Source organism: Cebus imitator, unplaced genomic scaffold (assembly GCF_001604975.1).
Source record: "Cebus imitator isolate Cc_AM_T3 unplaced genomic scaffold, Cebus_imitator-1.0 Scaffold93, whole genome shotgun sequence".
NCBI classification, from domain to species: Eukaryota; Metazoa; Chordata; class Mammalia; order Primates; family Cebidae; genus Cebus; species Cebus imitator.
Window position 1 is genome coordinate 5,888,772 of NW_016107408.1, and position 19,087 is coordinate 5,907,858.

Here is a 19,087-nt window from a genome sequence, read left to right on the forward strand (position 1 = left end):
GAAACTCCGTCTCAAAAAAAAAAAAAAAAAAATCTTGCTGTTTATTTGAAATTCAAATGTAACCAGGCATCCTGAATTTTATCTGGCAACCCTATAGCCAGAGAGGCTGAGATCATGTTGTCACCACACAATAGGAATTCTCCCATCCGACCCCAGCCTCCGTTCTAACATGCAGGTGGCTCCTGAAAGGGGTGGGCCAGTTAGTTCCTCTCAGCCTTCAGCCTCCCAGCTGGGAGAAGGCCTGCTGGGAAGATGGGAAAGGAGGGAAATACTCAGGGTACTGTGTGGAGATGGGGTGGGGAGCAAATGTTCCCATGTGGAATGTTCCCTGAGCTGTCAAGGGAGAAAGGGGCAAACCAATTCCTTCCTCCTTCTGTTTCTCCAGAGACCCTCCTGGGCCCTCTGCCAAGCTTGACAGGATGCCCTATGTGGCAGCAATGGGGTACCATGTCCCCGGAGACGGCGGGTGGGCAGGGAGCCCTGGGTGTTTAAGTGGGTCTCTGGCGCCTCCTGGTGGCAAAGTGGGGTCTGAACCAGCTGCCCTGCCCCAACTTGACCCATTAGATGAGGTGGACAGGAGCTTCACGAATCAGATGGTGTCATCACAGCCACCCCCTCATGGCAACCTGGGCGCCCCGCAGAACCCCAATGCTAAGGCCGCTGGGTCCAGGAAGATCCATTTCAACTGGTTGCCCCCTTCTGGCAAGCCAACAGGGTACAGGGTAAGGTGGGGGGCTGAGGGCCATGACAGGTGGATGGGCGGTCTGGCATCAGCACTCCCTGGAGAGGTGGGCCGTCGGAGGCCAGGGTCCCCTGAGAGAGTGGTGACAGTGGACCCTAGCACAAGTGGTCAACGGGAAACCTGGTCTGTGCTGGGGAAGAGGGAAGACCCATTCCTGAGTTTATCAGACATTTGCCCTCCTTCCTTGAATGGGACCCCCTCCCTCCCCAGAGTGGGAGATCCCCCCACTCTGCCTCAGTCCTGATGCATGCACATGACAGGTCTCTCAGACCCTCCCTCAGGCCTCAGTGTCTCTCATCTGTGCAAAGAGGACAGTAAGGCAGAGGTCATCGGAGTGACAGGCAGTGTGGGTCCTTGCTGCTTCCCCCTGACCAGGACCCTGTCCCTGGGGGGGGGCAGGTAAAGTACTGGATTCAGGGTGACCCCGAGTCCGAAGCCCACCTGCTCGACAGCAAGGTGCCCTCAGTGGAGCTCACCAACCTGTACCCGTATTGCGACTATGAGATGAAGGTGTGTGCCTACGGGGCTCAAGGCGAGGGACCCTACAGCTCCCCGGTGTCCTGCCGAACCCACCAGGAAGGTGAGGCCTCACCATGTCTGTCCATTTGTCCCCTGGCTAACCTGCACTCCCTCCCTCTGCCACTGACAGCACTCTTTCTGTATCCTCCGCTCCCCAGTGCCCAGCGAGCCAGGGCGTCTGGCCTTCAATGTCGTCTCCTCCACGGTGACCCAGCTGAGCTGGGCTGAGCCGGCTGAGACCAACGGTGAGATCACAGCCTACGAGGTCTGCTACGGCTTGGTCAACGAGGACAACCGTAAGAACCAGATCCTCCCTTCCTGCCTGCGGGGACAACAGCTGTGGAAGGGGAGGGGCCAAGATGGAGGGAGCTCCAGGTCACTTCCTGGACCTCCTGTGCAGGGCACTCAAGGCCTTCATCCTGGTCAGCAGATAAGCCTGAGGCATCCTTAGCGTTTTGGCCAGATTTGGGCTGGATTGTGTCCTAAGGCCAAACCCAGAAGCCTGAAGGGCAGGTGGTTACCTATGCGGAGTGGGGTCACAGGCCCAGGGGCATCCCTGCCCAAGCAGGTAACCAGGGAGCTCATGCTTGCATGGTTTTCCTGGGGCGAGAGGAAAGTTAAGATTTAGCAAACAGGAATACAGGAGGCTGTGAATTTCAGATAGCACTTTAAAAGATTTGGGATCCAGCCTGACCAACATGGAGGAAATCCCATTTCTACTAAAAATATAAAATCAGCCAGGCGTGGTGGCGTATGCCTGTAATCCCAGCTACTCAGGAGGCTGAGGCAAGAGAATCACCTGAACCTGGAAGGCAGAGGTCGCGGTGAGCGAGGTCATGCCATTGCACTCCAGCCTGGGCAACAAGAACAAAACTCCGTCTCAAAAAAAAAAAAAAATTCTGGCCAGGGCATAGTGGCTCACGCCTGTAATCCCAGCACTTTGGGAGGCCAAGGCGGGCAGATCACCTGAGGTGGGGAGTTTGAGACCAGCCTGACCAACATGGCAAAACCCCGTCTCTACTAAAAATACAAAAATTAGCCAGGCATAGTAGCAAATGCCTGTAATCCCAGCTACTCAGGAGGCTGAGGCAGGAGAATCGCTTGAACCTGGGAGGCGGAGGCTGTGGTGAGCTGAGATCACACCATCACACTCCAGCCTGGGCAACAAGAGCGAAACTCCATCTAAAAAAAAAAAATTATTTTGTACATTGGGAGGCCAAGGTGGGTGGATTGCTTGAGGTCAGGAGTTCGAGACCAGCCTGGCCAACATGATGAAACCCCGATTCTATTAAAAAATACAAAAAAAAAAAAAATTAGCCAGGCATGGTGGCTCATGCCTGTGGTTCTAGCTATTCAGGAGGCTGAGGCAGGAGAATTGCTTGAACCTGAGAGGTGGAGGTTGCAGTGAGCCAGGATCGTGCCACTACACTCCAGCCTGGGTGACAGAGCCAGACTCCATCTCAAAAAAAAAAAAGAAAAAAAAAAAAAAAGTATGATTTTATACAGTATTTTATCTGGTAGCCCAAGATCAGAGTGCCTGGCAGAACGGTTATTTCGCCAGTCCTGGAAGGGAGGCAGGGGTGGGCGACCCCCTTTGCATGCCGTCACCTCGTGTGGAGGCACCATAGACATATCGGGAGAGGTGGACATCAGAGCCAACTTGAGTCCAGCCCTGGCTCTGCCACTTACTCAGCAGAGTCCCTTGGAGGGCTGGTGACAGGTGTCTACACCAGTCATGCTGACTCTCAGGGCTCTGCAGGTGGCAGTTCAGCAGTGGCTCACTCTGCTCTGCTCCCCAGCCTCTGGGTGCCATTCAGGGGAGGCACGGCGGTCCCGCTGTGTCTGGGGTGGTACTGGGACCAGGCTGCAACCTGGGTGACCCTCTGAAGCACTCTCCCTGCCCCAGGACCCATTGGACCCATGAAGAAGGTGCTGGTTGACAATCCTAAGAACCGGATGCTGCTCATCGAGAACCTGCGGGAGTCCCAGCCCTACCGCTACACGGTGAAGGCGCGCAATGGGGCGGGCTGGGGGCCCGAGCGGGAGGCCATCATCAACCTGGCCACCCAGCCCAAGCGGCCCATGTCCAGTGAGTGGTGGGCAGAGAGGTGAGGGGCAGATGGGGTAGGGGGACAGAGGGCAGCAGCCAGTGCCCTGGCTCACTCCCCTGCCCTGCAGTCCCCATCATTCCCGACATTCCCATCGTGGACGCCCAGAGCGGGGAGGACTATGACAGCTTCCTCATGTACAGCGATGACGTTCTACGCTCTCCGTCTGGCAGCCAGAGGCCCAGCGTCTCTGATGACACTGGTGAGTGGGCCTGGGACCTACAAGAAGACAGTGGGGGCCTGGGGTACGGAGTGAATCCACGGGGTCCAGAGAGAGCAAAGGGGCCAGCAACCAGGGGTCATGGAGGTTAAGACAGCCTAGGACGAATGTGATGGTGTGCACATCTCTACAACTTGAAGGTTCACCAGCTGTGCCATGGACGCAGGAACTCAGGTCACCCCCCCAGGGGCAGGCCTGGCCCAGGAGCCCTAAGCAGCCTCACAGTCACCAGCTGGGAGGTCTCCCTTGCCTTACTTACATTTCATTACTTATATAGTATTTTTATTACTGTATAATAATACAGCCGCCTGGCAGGGGTGGGGAAGCCAAGGAGACAAGAACACCCCCCACTGGCTCTGTCCTTCCTCCTTGATTCCCAGCAGCCTGCTGCAGAGCCCTTAGCTGGGGCTCCTGAGTGCTCAGTTTCAGCTCTGGCTCCACTGTGGAACATCAGATGAATCACTTAGCCTCTCGGGGCATCAGTTTTCTGATCTGTATAATGGATACCAATCACACAGTACCATGAGTGGAAAAGCCTCTTCAGCGTGTATGTCATTTGTATTTTCTCCCGTCCCTGCCTATGCTTCCACACCTGCCCCACCCCATGAACACATACTGGCCCCACGGAGCTGAGCTTGGGCTTAAGGAGCTGTTTTGAGAGGCTCAGGTGGAGCGCAGCTGGTATGACTCTGGAACCCCAGCTCAGCTGCTTCTAACACTATCTTCGAAGCACTGGGTGGCTTGCAGAACGGTCCCTGGGAGGCAGGCAGGGGCGAGATTCCTCCCTCCATTGTACAGACGGGAAACTGAGTCTCGGAGAGGTTAAGTAAGGCAAGGGAGACCTCACAACTGGTGACAGAGCCTAGGCTTCCCCCAGGTCTCCTGGCAGGTCCAGGGGTCTCTCCTCTCCAGCTGTGCCAAGGTTACACTCGCTCATCTGGAAAGGCTCCCGCCGTGCAAGGGTCTCACCTGCCGCGGGGCTTCGCGGCCCGCCGGGCCGTGCGCATCTACCCCCGCCCCCATCACTCACCCAGGGATCCCGGGAGCCGGAGACGGGCTCCCTTTGCAGCGTCTCCGGCCTTCCCCCACCTGGCCCTACTCGGCCCAGCGCCCCCAGGCGGTGCCAACGCGGCCCTTCGTTGTTCCCAAGGCTGCGGCTGGAAGTTCGAGCCTCTGCTGGGGGAGGAGCTGGACCTGCGTCGCATCACGTGGCGGCTGCCCCCGGAGCTCATCCCGCGCCTGTCGGCCAGCAGCGGGCGCTCCTCCGACGCCGAGGCGCCTTACGGGCCCCCGGATGACGGCGGCGCGGGCGGGAAGGGCGGCAGCCTGCCCCGCGTTGCGACACCGGGGCCCCTCGGAGGTGACAGGGTTCACCCGCCACACCCTGGTCCGCGCCCACCCAGACTCACTAGCGCCAGAGGGTCTGGGGGCCTGGGGTGGGCGTCTGTGCTGCCCCGGGTGTTTCAGCCAGGCTGGGGCCTTGGCCACTGGGGCCACAGCAGCTCAGAGGCAGGGCCCAGTGCCAGGGGACGCCCGAGGCAGACGCTTGGGCCCTTATGGTGCCTGCCTGCCCAGGGGGTGCAAATTCAGAAGTCTGTCCAGGGAGCCGACCCTGGCACCCAAGTAGACCCCTCAGGGTCCTCAAAGGACAGGAGGGAAGGCTTCAGGAACTCCCCAGGGCACGGCTGACTGCGGGGGCAGCAAATCCCCGGCCACCGCCAGGGTTAGCTCTCACCCATATAGTGGCCGCCAGAGGACACAGGCTGTGGAAGCCTGGGTGGCCCTTGGGCTCCTCCAGGGACATAGGGCCTCTGTCCCTAGTGGTTTGAGGGAAACTGGTTGTATTTAAGCAAAAGCCACCCAGAGGGTAGGTGACCAGGAATGCCCAAGGCCCAGCCTGCCCTGCAGGGCCCATGTCCACTAGGCCTGAGCAAGTGACCCTGCTCTCTGCCCGCAGAGCACCTGATGAATGGCCGGATGGACTTTGCCTTCCCGGGCAGCGCCAACTCCCTGAACAGGATGACCACGTCCAGTGCTGCCTATGGCACCCACCTGAGCCCACACCTGCCCCACCGCGTGCTAAGCACGTCCTCCACCCTCACACGGGACTACCACTCACTGACCCGCTCGGAGCACTCACACTCGGCCACACTGCCCAGGGACTACTCCACCCTCACCTCTGTCTCCTCCCACGGTGAGTGACCTCAGCCAACCCTGCCTCTCCCACTAATCCTTCTCTTCCAGCTCCTGGAGCATCGGGCTTTGGCCTGCTGTCCCCACGGCCCATCCTCCAACACACAACACACACACACACACACACACACACACACACACACACACACATGCGTGCACGCACACACACACATCTATGCTGACATACACACACATGCATACACAGGCATGCACACAGGCACGCACACACAGGCACACATGCATGCACGCTCCCTGCTCCTCTCACTCTTGTTTTGTCCCACCCTAGGCCTCCCTCCCATCTGGGAATACGGGAGGAGCAGGCTTCCGCTGTCCTGGGCCCTGGGGTCCCGGAGTCGGGCTCAGATGAAAGGGTTACCCTCTTCCAGGGGCCCACGAGACTCTATAATCCTGGCTGGGAAGCCAGCAGCGCCCTCCTGGGGCCCAGGTAGTACAGGGGTGGCCATCCTGTCTCCACCGCTGTCCTGCTCCATCTGCCATCCAGCCACCATAGCAGCCGCCAGCTGTGCCCACCGCTTCCTCTCCATTTCATCCACAGGACCCCTGCCTGCCCACAGGCGCTAACCACCTGCCCCACCATCAGTGCTGACGCCTAACACTGCCTCTGCCCTTCCAGGGGGCGGGGCTGGGGCTGGGGCTGGGGCAGGCTAGGGGCCAGGCCAGCTGAGGTGAGGGGTGTGGTTGGCAGACACACAGGGCTCACGCTCTCTTAGCACAGACGAGGTCCCATACCCCCCTGGAGGACGTGCAGGAGGTGCTGGGCAGCCTGGACAGGGTGTTGCAGGGTGAGTGAGTTGTCCAGCCAGCGGTCAGTGTAGACATGCCAGCCGAGGGAGGGAGGCTGGGGGCAGCACTGTGACTCCCACTGAGACCCCAGCCCCTGCATCTCTTGCTGACTGTGGCCTCCTGTCCCCAGACGCTCGCCCGACTGCTGGTGTGCCCGACACACCCACCCGCCTGGTGTTCTCTGCCCTGGGGCCCACATCTCTCAGAGTGAGCTGGCAGGAGCCACGGTGTGAGCACGCACTGCAGGGCTACAGCGTGGAGTACCAGCTGCTGAATGGCGGTGAGGCACAGCCCTGGCCCCAGCATGACACACGGGGCACCTTGGCTGTGTCAGGAACCCACCCAAGTCCCTTGAGCTCTAAAAGGCCCCATCCAGCCTGAGAGGGTCTCAACTCATTCCCCACCCCTCTTAGGTCTCACCGCCCCGCCCCCCAACCTCTCTCCGGGTCATTCTCTGCTATGTTTGCATAACAAGGCCACTTTGGCCTAAGATCCTAGGGCCTCTGCTGGCCTGAGATGCCTTTGGGGGAATGAGGAAGTGCCACTTCCCTGGGCAGGCACATTAAAAGCAGCATGACCGGGATTTTGCCCAAACATGAGTGGGATTCCAGGCTCCACTCTTATATAGTACACAACCTGAACAACCAGCCATACCATACTGTACCCAACCTGTACCCAAACCACAGCCAGTCCTGGGTGGGTGATAACTAGGTCTCCGTGGCAGCTGAGGGAAGAGGGGGATCAGGCCAGGGGTGGGAGTAACACTGCACTGCTGCCTGTCCCCACATGACCCCCCAGGTGAGGTGCATCGGCTCAACATCCCCAACCCTGCCCAAACATCGGTGGTGGTAGAAGACCTCCTGCCCAACCACTCCTACGTGTTCCGCGTGCGGGCCCAGAGCCAGGAGGGCTGGGGCCGAGAGCGTGAGGGCGTCATCACCATTGAGTCCCAGGTGCACCCGCAGAGCCCACTCTGTCCCCTGCCAGGTGAGTTGCCTCCCCCAGCCCCACACTGCCCCCATCATGCCCGCCACCCACCCACACGCTGATGTTCTTCCTCTGCTGCCCCCAGGCTCTGCCTTCACTTTGAGCACCCCCAGTGCCCCAGGCCCGCTGGTGTTCACCGCCCTGAGCCCAGACTCGCTGCAGCTGAGCTGGGAGCGGCCACGGAGGCCCAATGGGGATATTGTCGGCTACCTGGTGACCTGTGAGATGGCCCAAGGAGGAGGTGCTGCCCGCCCCTGGGGACAGGGGTGGGCAGGGCAGGGGTAGAGAGGGGCCTGCAGAGGCTGAAGGCATCTTCCCTGCTCAGGGACAGCCACTACATTTCGGGTGGATGGAGACAGCCCCGAGAGCCGGCTGACCGTGCCGGGCCTCAGTGAGAATGTGCCCTACAAGTTCAAGGTGCAGGCCAGGACCACCGAGGGCTTCGGGCCAGAGCGTGAGGGCATCATCACCATCGAGTCCCAGGACGGAGGTGGGCACCTGTCCCTTCCTTCACCCCCAATCCATCCTCAGGCCGTGGCTTCTCCTGGCACCACCCTCTGACCGGCCGATCTGCCCACCCCAGGCCCCTTCCCACAGCTAGGCAGCCACGTCGGGCTCTTCCAGCACCCGTTGCAAGGCGAGTACAGCAGCATCACCACCACCCACACCAGCGCCATGGAGCCCTTCCTAATGGGTGAGCGCTGAGGGCCGGGGGTCCCGGCTCTGCCGGGACAGGGAGTTTGCAGAGGGAGAGGGGCAGACCCCAGGCGGGTCAGCCACTGCCACCTCCTCCACAGACGGACTGACCCTGGGGGCCCAGCACCTGGAGGCAGGTGGCTCCCTCACCCGCCATGTGACCCAGGAGTTTGTGAGCCGGACACTGACCACCAGTGGAACCCTCAGCAGCCAGGTGGACCAACAGTTCTTCCAAACCTGACCCCCCTCACCCCACCCCACCCCACCCCTGCTATGTCCTGGAATCCAGGCCTCCTCCCTGCTCCTCTCCCAGAGCCTCCTCAGCTACTCCATCCTTGCACCCCTGGGGGCCTGCCCAGCCCACCTGCATGCACAGAGCAGGTGCCAGGTGTCCTCTGGGAGGCATGAGGTGGGCAAGGTCCCTCCTCTCTGGGCCCAAACCTATTTGTAACCAAAGAGCTGGGAGCAGCACAGAGACCCAGCCTTTGTTCTGCACTTAATAAAAGGTTTTGCTACTGCGAGGCCCTGCCTTGCCCTTTCTTCTGCGGCCTGAGAGGTGCTCCCCTAGGGTAGGGGAGCTGTCCTGACACCCTCCTTCTCTGACGCCCAAGCAGACACCCACCTCTAGAGGCAGGCAGGTTCCACGCTGGAGGCACAAGTTTATTGAGCACCCAGATATGGAAGGTGGCACTGGCACAGAGCTGTGGGACTGGCCTGCAGGCCCTGCATTCCCACTGCGTGCGGTCCTGGGGGCACCTCACAAGGGCAGCACCTTGGCTCCATCGGCCGCTTGAGAGAGGTAGAAGGTGGCGGTCCCGCTGTACTGCTCCTGAGAGAGGCGGGCCAGGGGTGAGTGGCAGGGCCCTGGGAAGCCACCGCTCCTGCCCACCCAGGCCCCAGTACCTGCCCACCTGGATGTGCTGCATGGCCTGGGGAGTAGATGAGGCCTCCAGCAGTGTCACCGTGCATCCACCAAAGCCACCACCCGTCATGCGGCTGCCATAAACCCCAGGCACAGCGAGCGCGGCCTCCACCAGCTGGTCCAGCTCCGGGCAGCTCACCTGGTAGTCGTCTCTGCAGAGAAGATGTCCGAGGGGTGGGCCTGGGCCAGCCTGGGCCCAGCAGGAGTGGGGCGCCCAGAGGGCCTCACCTGAGCGAGCGGTGGCTCTCCACCATGAGGCGGCCGAAGCCTCTGTAGTCCCCGCGCTTCAGGGCGGCTGCTGCCTGGGCTGTGCGCCGAATCTCCCCCACCACGTGCCGGGCCCGCCGGAAGCCCTCCTTGCTCACCAGGTCCCTGGCAGCTGGGGAGGAAAAAGGAGTCAGCAGCCACCCTCCCACTGCCTGGGGCCCCGACGCCTGTGGGGGCTGGCAGGCAGTAATGGCAGTGGCCCTGCCAGGGCGCTCAACAGTGAAGGGTGGGAGGCCGAGGGGGTCGGGGCAGCCTGGCTCTCTTGGGCATGGGTCTGAAGAGCCCCCTCATCACAGCGCCTCCTCCCCGACTATAAATTGGGACACCTTGGTCCTTCAGGGCGCAGTGACAGTGGAAACTCTCTGTTCTCCAAGGTGAGTGCTGCCTTCAAGAGGCTACCACAGAGCAGGGGGAGAAATTCTGCTGAGCCACGTGGAGCCTCAAGGGCTGGGGCTCCAAAGAGGGGGCAGGAGCAGCCGGGACCAGCAGGCTGTCCCGTCTGGCTGGAGATGAGGCTGGAGGGGCACCTGGGTCAGTACAAGTACTGACTCGGTACCGTGCCTGGACAAACACGCAGGTTTAAGGGGGAAGGTTGTTAGGGCAGGTGGCATGGCCGGATGGAGGGGCAAATAGATTCAAAGGACTAAGAAAGGGGTTCGGTGGCTCACGCCTGTAATCCCAGCACTTTGGGAGGCTGAGCAGTCGGATCACTTGAGGTCAGGAGCTCGACACCAGCCTGGCCAACATGGGGAAACCCCGTCTCTACTGAAAATACAAAAATTAGCCGGGCAGGCCAGGCGCGGTGGCTCAAGCCTGTAATCCCAGTACTTTGGGAGGCCAAGGCGGGTGGATCACGAGGTCAAGAGATCGAGACCATCATGGTCAACATGGTGAAACCCCGTCTCTACTAAAAGTACAAAAAATTAGCTGGGCATGGTGGCGCGTGCCTGTAATCCCAGCTACTCAGGAGGCTGAGGCAGGAGAACTGCCTGAACCCAGGAGGCAGAGGTTGCGGTGAGCCGAGATCGCACCATTGCACTCCAGCATGGGTAACAAGAGTGAAACTCCGTCTCAAAAAAAAAAAAAAAAAAAAACTTAGCCGGGCATAGTGGCAGGCGCCTGTAATCCCAGCTATTCAGGAGGGAGGCTGAGGCAGGAGAATCGCTTGAACCTGGGAGGCAGAGGTTGCAGGGAGCAGAGATCATGCCACTGCACTCCAGCCTGGGCAATAGAGACTCCCTCTCATAGGAAACAAAAATGAAATGAATGGAGATGAGATAGTGGGCGGTGTTTTAGGAGGGAGGAAAATTGAGCGTGTCTTGGAGGCTGAGGGAAGGAGCCAAGCAGGGGACGGAAGGAGAGGGACTGGGGCTTCTAGGGCAGGACTCTGGAGGAGGCAGGGTGAGTTGCTCCAAAGCAGGAGACCTGGAGGAGGGGCAGCAAGGACAGGCTGGGGTGGGGAGGAGGGACCGACTTGTTCCAGTGTGAAAACCTTGGCCAAGGTCATCTGCACAGAGCAGGCAGGGTAGGTCTGAGTGCTGTTTTGGAGAACATGACAGTTCACAAAGGAAAAGGACAGGGTGGTCCCTCGGAGCGGTCTACTGTCCCGGAGATGGACACACCTACACTGCCAGGAAGGGGCAACTCAGGGTGGGCAGCACAGCCAGGCAGTCAAGAGTGTGAGGCCTGGAACTAATCTGTCCAGACAGGGTTCAGATCCCAGCACTGCCTCTCACTGTAGATTCCCCCATCAAAAACATTAAGAATTATGGTAACAGAATGTGCTTTAGAGTTTTGGGGGAATTAAATGAGTTAATATCGATATGACCTTAAAACTGTCCGACAGACTACCTTCCTGGTCCAATAATGGCAGAAGCCTTAAGGATCTTTTTCTTTTTCTTTCTTTCTTTCTTTTCTTTCTCTTTCTCTTTCTTTCTCTTTCTTTCTTTCTTTCTTCTTTCTTTCTTTCTTTCTTTTTCTTCCTTTCTTTCTGTCTTTCTTTCTTTTTCTTTCTTTCTTTCTTCTTTCTCCTTCCTTCCTTCCTTCCTTCCTTTTTCTTTCTTTCTTTCTTTTGACAGGGTCTCACTCTGTGGCCCAGGCTAGAGGGGAGTGGTACAATCACAGCTCATTGCAGCTTCAACCTCCTGGGCTCAAAGTAGCCTCTAAGTAGCTGGGACTACAGGCACACACCACCACGCCTGGCTAATTTTTGTATTTTTTAAGAGATGGTGTTTTGCCATGTTGCCCAGGCTGGTCTCAAATTCCTAAGCTCAGTGATTCTTCCCACCTTGGCCTCCCAAAGTGCCAGGATTACAGACACAGGTGTGAGCCACCGCATGCAGCCTAGAATACTTGTCTCGACTCTGTAATCCTACTCCTAAGAATCCATTCCTAAGAAAATATTAAAAGAATGCAGATAGGCCGGGCGTGGTGGCTCACACCTGTGCCTGTAATCCTAGCACTTTGGGAGGATGACGCAGGCAGATCACTTGAGGTCAGAAGTCCAAAACCAGCCTGGCCAATATAGTGAAACCCCGTCTACTAAAAAAAAAACAAGGCCGGGTGCAGTAGCTCATGCCTGTAATCTCAGCACTTTGAGAGGCTGATGCGAGCCGATCACGAGGTCAGGAGTCTGAGACCAGCCTGACCAACATGGTGAAACCCCTTCTCTACTAGAAATGCAAAAATTAGCTGGGTGTGGTGGTGCCTGCCTGTAGTCCCAGCTACTTGAGAGGCTGAGGCAGGAGAATCGCTTGAACCCGGGAGGTAGAGGTTACAGTGAGCCGAGATTGCTCCACTGCACTCCAGCCTGGGCAACAGAGAGAGACTGTGTCACAAAAAAAAAAGTGGAGCCACACTGAGCTGGGCCTTTCATGGCCTAAGATGGGGTTCTGAGATAATGTTTAGTTTAAAAAAAAAAAAAAAACGTGGCAAGTGGGCTGGTCACAGTGGCTCATGCCTGTAATCTCAACATTTTGGGAGGCTAAGACAGGAGGATCATTTGAGACCAGAGTTCAAGACAGCCTGGGCAACATTGCAAGACCCTATCTCTACCAAAATAAAAAAATAAAAAAGCTGGGCATGGTGGCACACCTGTAATCTCAGCTACTTGGGAGGCTGAGCTGGAGGCTCCCTTGAGCCCAAGAGTTGAAGTTTGCAGTGAGCTATGATCACACCACTACACTCCAGCTTGGGCAATAGAATGAGATCCTGTTTCTTAAAAAAGGAGGAGCAAGTGATGATATATTACATCTACTCAGCTTTGAAAACAGATGCAGAAAAATACTGAAAGGAAGTGTGAAAACGTTAACAGTGGCTATCTCTGGGTAGTGGCCTTATAGCTTATTTTCTACTCTGTACTTTCCACATTTTCCACAATGGAAATATGATTCTCTGATTAGATAAGACCATTGCAGGATTTCAAGCAGCCCTGCTGAGGCTGGAGCCCTGGGTTTGCTTTGCAGTGTTTGGAGGGACTGGACAGAGCATGGCAGAAGGCCCTGGAGATCAGGGTCCTGGGCAGGATCCAGGCCACACTGAGGCGCCAGCAGGGAGTGCAGCCGCCTCCAGGACAGAGCGCCCCAGCCAGTTCTCACCCTCCAGCTCTTCCATCTGCACCTCCCGGAGGCTTTCCTTGCCCAGCGCCCGGGCCACTTCCTCACACTGGCGCCGCCGCACATGGTACTCGCTGGAGCTCAGGGAGTGGTGGACGTTGGAGTTGGTGATGAGCACGGCCAGCTTGGGGTCCGAGAGTGGCACCAGGCTTGTCTCCAAGGACCTGGGGTGGAGTTACAGTTGGGGAGATGACGAGGCCAAGTGTGTGCTTGCCGCACCAGGCAGTGGGCACGCTACCCAGGAGCTCCTGAGTGCAGGTGGGAGGGGGCGAGGAAAGCAAGTCCCACCTGCAGTCAATGAGCAGCGCGTGGCCTCTCTGCCCCATCAGTGAGATGAGCTGGTCCATGATGCCACAGGGCACCCCTGCGAAGCTGTGCTCGGCCCGCTGACACACCTGGGCACGGGCAGCCACGGTGCCTGAGTCTGCAGAACAGTGAGGTGGGAAGGCTAGGGCTGGTGGGAGCAGCAGTGGCTCCGATGACACTCCAGAGAGATTCCCCACCACCCCCTCCGTAAGCCATAGTAGAAACTTGGACCATCTGGAGACCTCAGGAAAGGAGGGCTGGGTCAGGGCTGGGGCCTAGGTGGTACCTGGACAGAGCTGCTGGAGAAAGGTGTACATGGCCACTTCCAAGGATGCTGAGCTGGAGAGGCCACCCCCCAGGGGCACTGAGCTGACCAGCACTGCACTGAAGCCAGGCAGGGGGGCAGCTGCAGGGGAAAGAATGGGTAATGGTAAAAGGGGCTGCCTGTGAGGATGGGCACGGCAAGGGCATGTGCCCTGGTGGAAAGGGCAGCAACAGTCTGGCAACTGTTTCTAGGGCGTGTGTCTCAGTTGTCAAAGAGGGCACCAACCTGCTGGGCGAAGGGACCCACTGCCCTCCATTTTCCCACCCTCTGAGGTTGCTGGGACAGTTCTAATTGTCTTCCTGGTTGAGGGCTCTGGAGGGAAAAAAGGCTGGGGTTTGAATCCTGCCTCCTCCAATCAGGTCATGGAAACCCAGGGTGCGTTCGAGACCCTCTGGGGACATCAGTTTCCTCATCCATACAATGGGATCCTCCACTCTTCGAGCCTTCCCCACAGTGTACTGGACAAGCTGTGGCTGTGAGGTGGCACTCCTAGTATCAGTGAGAACCTGGCTCAGTCCTGGGCCCCATACCTGGGTAGTACTGAATCACTCCCTTGACATAGTTGGCCCACTGAGGGGTCCCAGGCTCCAGAGAGCGCTGGGCTGTGGGCAGCGGAAACTGCAGCCGCTGGGGCTCATCAGCATCTGCAGAAGTGGTGAGGAGAGACACCAGCCCATCCTCGCGGGGGCTGCCCACCAGCACGGTCACGAGCTCCAGGGCCTGACAGGAGAGACAAGGAGTAGGTGAGGCTTCCACTGGCTGATGGAGTAAGCCTCTCCAATGATAACACCTCCAGCTGAAGTTCTGATGCCTCCACAGTCATCAGGCTTTTTTTTTTTTTTTTGAAACAGTTTCGTTCTGTCGCCCAGGCTTGAGTGCAATGGCACAGTCTTGGCTCAATGCAACCTCCACCTCCCGGGTTCAAGTGATTCTCCTGCCTCAGACTCCCGAGTAGCTAGGATTAGAGGTGCTGATTTTTTGTATTTTTAGTAGAGATAGGGTTTCACCATGTTGACCAGGCTGGTCTTGAACGCCTGACCTCAGGTGATCTGCCCGCCTCAGCCTCCCAAACTACTGGGATTACAGGCGTGAGCCTCCATGCCCAGCCAGTCATCAGGCTCTGAACCTGTAGGTTCAGCTTTGCAGGGAAGAGCCTGAGGGCCAGCCGGCCTTGGGGGCTTGGGCCCTTCCCGCCTGGGTCTTGAGGGGCGGGGCGGCTGCAGATGGAGCACAGACCTGGACTCTGCCCTGAACTGTGGGGCAAGGGGGAAGAGCCAGCCCAAAGGGAAAACAGATCACAGGAGCTCCAAAGCCTTTCCATTTTGGAGTGGCCCCGGACACCCTGTACCTGTGCATTCCCCAAGCTGCAGATGGGCGGAAAGCGCCCCACGCTGAAAGCCGGGAGTCCTCACTCCCGAGTCGCAGACCCACCAAGAACCTGCTGTGTGACCTCCAGCAGTTCACTGAGCCTCTAAGGGCCTCAGTTTCCTCCTCTGTAAATCGAATGGGCCGGGCCAGAAGGCTACGTTCACCCAGGTCTGCGGTTGGGGTCCTACGGTGGCCAGAGGCGTGGAGTGTCCCCTTCTGCGTGGCACACAGGGCCTCGCGGTTTAAAAGGAACACGCTCCCAGGTTGAAAGCGAGGAGCCGCAGCCCCCAGAGGGCAGGCTTGAGCGAAGAGGCGGCTGCGCACCCTCTCCCAGCCACTTCCTCGCTTCCTCCCTTCCAACGTGGGGAACAGCCCGTCCCGGTAGCTCTTCCGTGCACTGGTGCCCCGGGCGCGGCTGCCCGCCCCACATCCCACGAGGGAAGAACGCACCCCCCGCGCCCCCGAGATCCGCCTTCCTCGGAGGCCGGGACAGGCGGCGGCGGGCTGGGGGCTCCCCGCGCAGCCCCTCACCATAGGCAGCACTAGGCCCTGGTTGTAGTCCGTGTGCTCCCCGATGAGGTTGACGCGGCCCGGCGCCGACACGGCCAGCTCAGGCTCAGCCCCGAACTCCTCCCGGAAGGCTCGCCGGGCCTCGGCCAGCAGCTCCGCGACCTGGGGCTGTCTCAAAGCAGCCATGATACGCTTCGGAACCGCTGCTCCGGCAAAGCCCCGTCGGCGCGGGATGCTCGGTTGGAGCCAGGAGCCGGGGTGCGCACATTCCCGCCCGCCCCGCGCCGCGCCCCGCCCGGACGCTCCGCCCCCAGACCTCAGCTGGCCCCGCCCCCGCCCGCAACTCCCGTAGGAATCCAGCTGCCGGGTGGCGGGTGGCAGGGTCCGATGGCGCCGGGTGGGATACAGCGCCCCCTATGATGTCCTTCTCTCTGGACTTCGGGAAAAACCAGTGGGTACTCACTAGAGTGAGAATAGCCCTGAGAGGCACTTGGCATGACCGGGATTTCTGAGCTGCCCTTCCTTGGCCTTGGTGACTTTCTATGCGCCCCACTACCCACCACCACCCACACAGCCAGAGCAATGGAGCTGGCACCCTGCTGACCTGGGTTTCCCAAAGGCATCTCCTAGGTCCTCAGGGCCAGCAGCTGTGAGAGGTCATCAGCCTCTGATCACCAGTCTCCAAGAGGGTGGTTTGGCACTCAGTGTAAGTAGAGATAAAGACAGACAAGTTTGGTGGTGACCAGGGAGTCAATTTTACAGGCTCTTTTTCTAGGTAACAAGCAACAGCTCCTAGCAGTGGAGAGCTGGACTACGGTGGCAGGGCCAGCAGTGGGCCCAGCTCCTCCCTTAAGAATCTGCCACAGCTGTCCAGGTAGGTTGTGCTATTGGCCCCAGCAAGGCGCTTCTTCAGTCCAGAAGCCCTAGTTCAGAGGCGTGGCCTCAGTTCGCTCCCGGAGTCAGGCACTCCTCTCTTGCCAGCCTGCATCCTAAACCTGCAGGCCGGCCCCAACTGCTGCCTTGATGCCTGTCCACAGCTGCCCACCCTACATGGAAGCTTGAAACTGAAAGACTGAAATGTAAGCACCTTGCTTGGGAGTAGGGTGGGAGCTGTGGGGGGGGAGGGTTGTGGCCATAGATATAGCCTGGGGCCTGCTCAGGGGTGTGCCCAGAGTGGGGAACTGCATTCCAAAGGCAATTCTCAAACTCTTAGAAGAAAACATATGGGTACATCTTTGTGAGGTTGGTTAGGCAATTTAAAAAATTTTTTTTAACTTTTTTTTTTTTTTTAATAGAGACAGGGTTTCACCATGTTGGCCAGGATGGTCTCGATCTCTTGACCTCGTGATCTGCCCGCCTTGGCCTCCCAAAGTGCTAGCATTACAGGCGTGAGCTACCACGCCCGGCCAATTATTTTATTTTATTTTTGAGATGGAGTTTTGCTCTTGTTGTCCAAGCTGTAGAGTAATGGCTCAATCTCGGCTCACTGCAACCTCTGCCTCCCAGGTTCAAACAATTCTCCTGCCTTAACTTCCCAAATAGCTGGGATTACAGGCAATTACAGGCCACCACACCTGGCTAGTTTTTTCTTTCTTTCTTTCTTTTTTTTTTTTTTAATAAAGATAGGGTTTCACCATGTTGGTCAGGCTGGTCATGAACTCCTGACCTCAGGTGATCTGCCTGCCTTGGCCTCCAAAGTGCTTGGATTACAGGTGTGAGCCACTACGCCCGGCCAGTTTTTTCTATTTTTAATAAAAACAGGGTTTCACCATGTTAGGCTGGTCTCGAACTCCTGACCTCAGGTGATCTGCCTGCCTCAGCCTCCCGAAGTGCTGGGATTACAGGCATGAGCCGCCATGCCCGGCCATGTATTTACTTATTTATTTAAGACAGTCTTGCTCTGTCACCCAGGCTGGACTGCAGTGCAATCTCGGCTCACTGCAACATCCGCCTCCCAGGTTCAAACAATTCTCCTGCCTCAGCCTCCCCAGTAGCTGGGATTACAGGCATCCACCATACCTGGCTAATTTTTGTAAAGGCAGGATTTCACCACGTTGGCCAGGCTGCTCTCGATCTCCTGACCTGAAGTGATTCACCTGTCTCCGCCTCCCAAAGTGCTGGGATACAGGCGTGAGCCACCGAAGCGGACCAAGCAATGGTTTTTTTTAGATATGACATCAAAAGCACAAGTGACACAGAAAATAAATTGTACTTCATCAAAGTGAAATACTTTTCTGCATCAAACAACATAAAGAGAGTGAAACGACAGCTCACAGAATGGGAGAAAATACTCGTAAATCAGATATCTAAGGGGCTTGGATTTTGAGACCAACTTGGGCAATGTGGGAAGACCTCACTGCTACAAAAAATAAAAACAAAAAAATTAGCTAGGTTGGGTGGCACACGCCTGTGGTATCAACTACTTAGCAGGTAAGACCCTGTGTCCAAAAAAAAAAAAAAAATACAGAAACTAGCTGGGCATGGTGGGGACTGCCTGTCTGTAGTCCTAGCTACTTGAAACGCTGAGGAAGGGAAGAGTTCAAGGCTGCAGCAAGCTCTGATGGCACCACTGCACTCCAGTTAGGGTGACAGAGCTAGACCATGTCTCAGAAAAAAAATAGAATTTAGTAGCTATAACAGAGACCAGATGGCCCACAAGCCTAAAATACTTCATATTTAGCCCATTAAAAAAAAGTTTACTGGCCGGGCACGGTGGCTCACGTCTATAATCCCAGCACTTTGGGAATCTGAGCTGGGCGGATCATGAGGTCAGGAATTCATGACCAGACTGGCCAACATGGTGAAACTCCGTCTCTACTAAAAAATACAAAAATTAGCCGGGCATGGTGGCTCGTACCTGTAATCCCAGCTACTTGGGAGGCTGACGTAGGAGATTTGCTTGAACCGGGCATGGGAGGCGGAGGTTGCAGTGAGCGCAGATCGCCCTGCTGCACTCCAGCCTGGGTTATAAACCTGGCCGGGGAGGCGGAGGTTGCAGTGAGCCAAAATCACACCACTGCACTCCAGCCTGGGCTTCAGAGCAAGACTCCCTCTCAAAAAAAAAAAAAAAAAAAAAAGCCAGGCGTGATAGCTCACGTCTGTAAACCCAGCACTTTGGGAGGCTGAGGTGGGTGGATCACCTAAGGTCAGGAGTTCGAGACCAGCCTGGCCAACATGGTGAAACCCCGTCTCTATAAAAAATAATAATTTATAAATTAAAAAAAATTTTAAAGTGATGTAGTTATACAATAGAAATATTAATCCATAAAAAGAAATGAAGGCTGGGCATGGTGGCTCACGCCTGTTATCCCAGCACTTTGGGAAGCTGAGGTGGGCGGATCACCTAAGGTCAGAAGTTCGAGACCAGCCTGGCCAACATAGTGAAACCCCGTCTCTATAAAATATAATATATAGGCCAGGCGCAGTGGCTCAAGCCTGTAATCCCAGCACTTTGGGAGGCCGAGGTGGGTGGATCACGAGGTCAAGAGATCGAGACCATCCTGGTC

The 19,087-nt window shown here is 57.4% G+C and overlaps 2 protein-coding genes and 1 long non-coding RNA gene across 8 annotated transcripts in view; 1 reads left to right on the plus strand and 2 right to left on the minus strand.

Annotated features, from left to right (window-relative positions):
- ITGB4 (integrin subunit beta 4) overlaps positions 1 to 8,791 on the plus strand; it is a 37,691-nt gene extending 28,900 nt beyond the window's left edge. For 2 of the 5 annotated variants that reach the window (XM_017535769.2, XM_037741052.1), the window contains 14 exons: positions 565 to 722; positions 1,142 to 1,322; positions 1,420 to 1,557; positions 3,168 to 3,350; positions 3,440 to 3,571; positions 4,740 to 4,949; positions 5,547 to 5,783; positions 6,069 to 6,227; positions 6,717 to 6,866; positions 7,385 to 7,573; positions 7,659 to 7,814; positions 7,899 to 8,063; positions 8,157 to 8,267; positions 8,371 to 8,791. In XM_017535769.2, coding sequence (XP_017391258.1) covers positions 565 to 722; positions 1,142 to 1,322; positions 1,420 to 1,557; positions 3,168 to 3,350; positions 3,440 to 3,571; positions 4,740 to 4,949; positions 5,547 to 5,783; positions 6,069 to 6,227; positions 6,717 to 6,866; positions 7,385 to 7,573; positions 7,659 to 7,814; positions 7,899 to 8,063; positions 8,157 to 8,267; positions 8,371 to 8,510 — 2,309 coding nt within the window. In that variant the 3' untranslated portion in view covers positions 8,511 to 8,791. The remainder of the gene's footprint in view (positions 1 to 564; positions 723 to 1,141; positions 1,323 to 1,419; positions 1,558 to 3,167; positions 3,351 to 3,439; positions 3,572 to 4,739; positions 4,950 to 5,546; positions 5,784 to 6,068; positions 6,228 to 6,716; positions 6,867 to 7,384; positions 7,574 to 7,658; positions 7,815 to 7,898; positions 8,064 to 8,156; positions 8,268 to 8,370) is intronic. The other 3 variants (XM_017535770.2, XM_017535771.2, XM_017535772.2) reach the window with 3 other exon arrangements.
- LOC119472300 lies at positions 3,859 to 4,745 on the minus strand. The gene is made up of 2 exons (XR_005201431.1): positions 4,620 to 4,745; positions 3,859 to 4,081 (listed from the first exon to the last, which is right to left on the minus strand). It is a non-coding gene; the product is annotated as an uncharacterized LOC119472300 (long non-coding RNA).
- Positions 8,792 to 8,908: 117 nt separating the features above from the next.
- GALK1 (galactokinase 1) lies at positions 8,909 to 15,871 on the minus strand. Of its 2 annotated transcripts, XM_017535773.2 has the most exons (9): positions 15,603 to 15,871; positions 14,234 to 14,423; positions 13,665 to 13,784; positions 13,361 to 13,496; positions 13,055 to 13,236; positions 9,420 to 9,570; positions 9,181 to 9,343; positions 9,023 to 9,098; positions 8,909 to 8,989 (listed from the first exon to the last, which is right to left on the minus strand). In XM_017535773.2, the coding sequence occupies exons 1-8, from the start codon at positions 15,765 to 15,767 to the stop codon at positions 9,027 to 9,029; spliced, it is 1,179 nt and encodes a 392-aa protein (XP_017391262.1). In that variant the 5' UTR covers positions 15,768 to 15,871; the 3' UTR covers positions 8,909 to 8,989; positions 9,023 to 9,026. The 2 variants fall into 2 exon arrangements, with proteins under 2 accessions (XP_017391262.1, XP_037596981.1); XM_037741053.1 differs by having other exon boundaries at positions 8,909 to 9,098.
- Positions 15,872 to 19,087: the final 3,216 nt, after the last annotated feature.

Bases quoted from the DNA above. Each gene is read 5' to 3' on its own strand.
- GALK1 (XM_017535773.2), bottom strand. From the start codon at position 15,767: ATGGCTGCTTTGAGACAGCCCCAGGTCGCGGAGCTGCTGGCCGAGGCC. The intron at 9,571-13,054 runs GTGAGAACTGGC...TTTCCTCCCCAG, and splicing joins GCAGATGGAAGAGCTGGAGG to CTGCCAGGGACCTGGTGAGC. The intron at 9,344-9,419 runs GTGAGGCCCTCT...TCTTCTCTGCAG, and splicing joins GAGAGCCACCGCTCGCTCAG to AGACGACTACCAGGTGAGCT.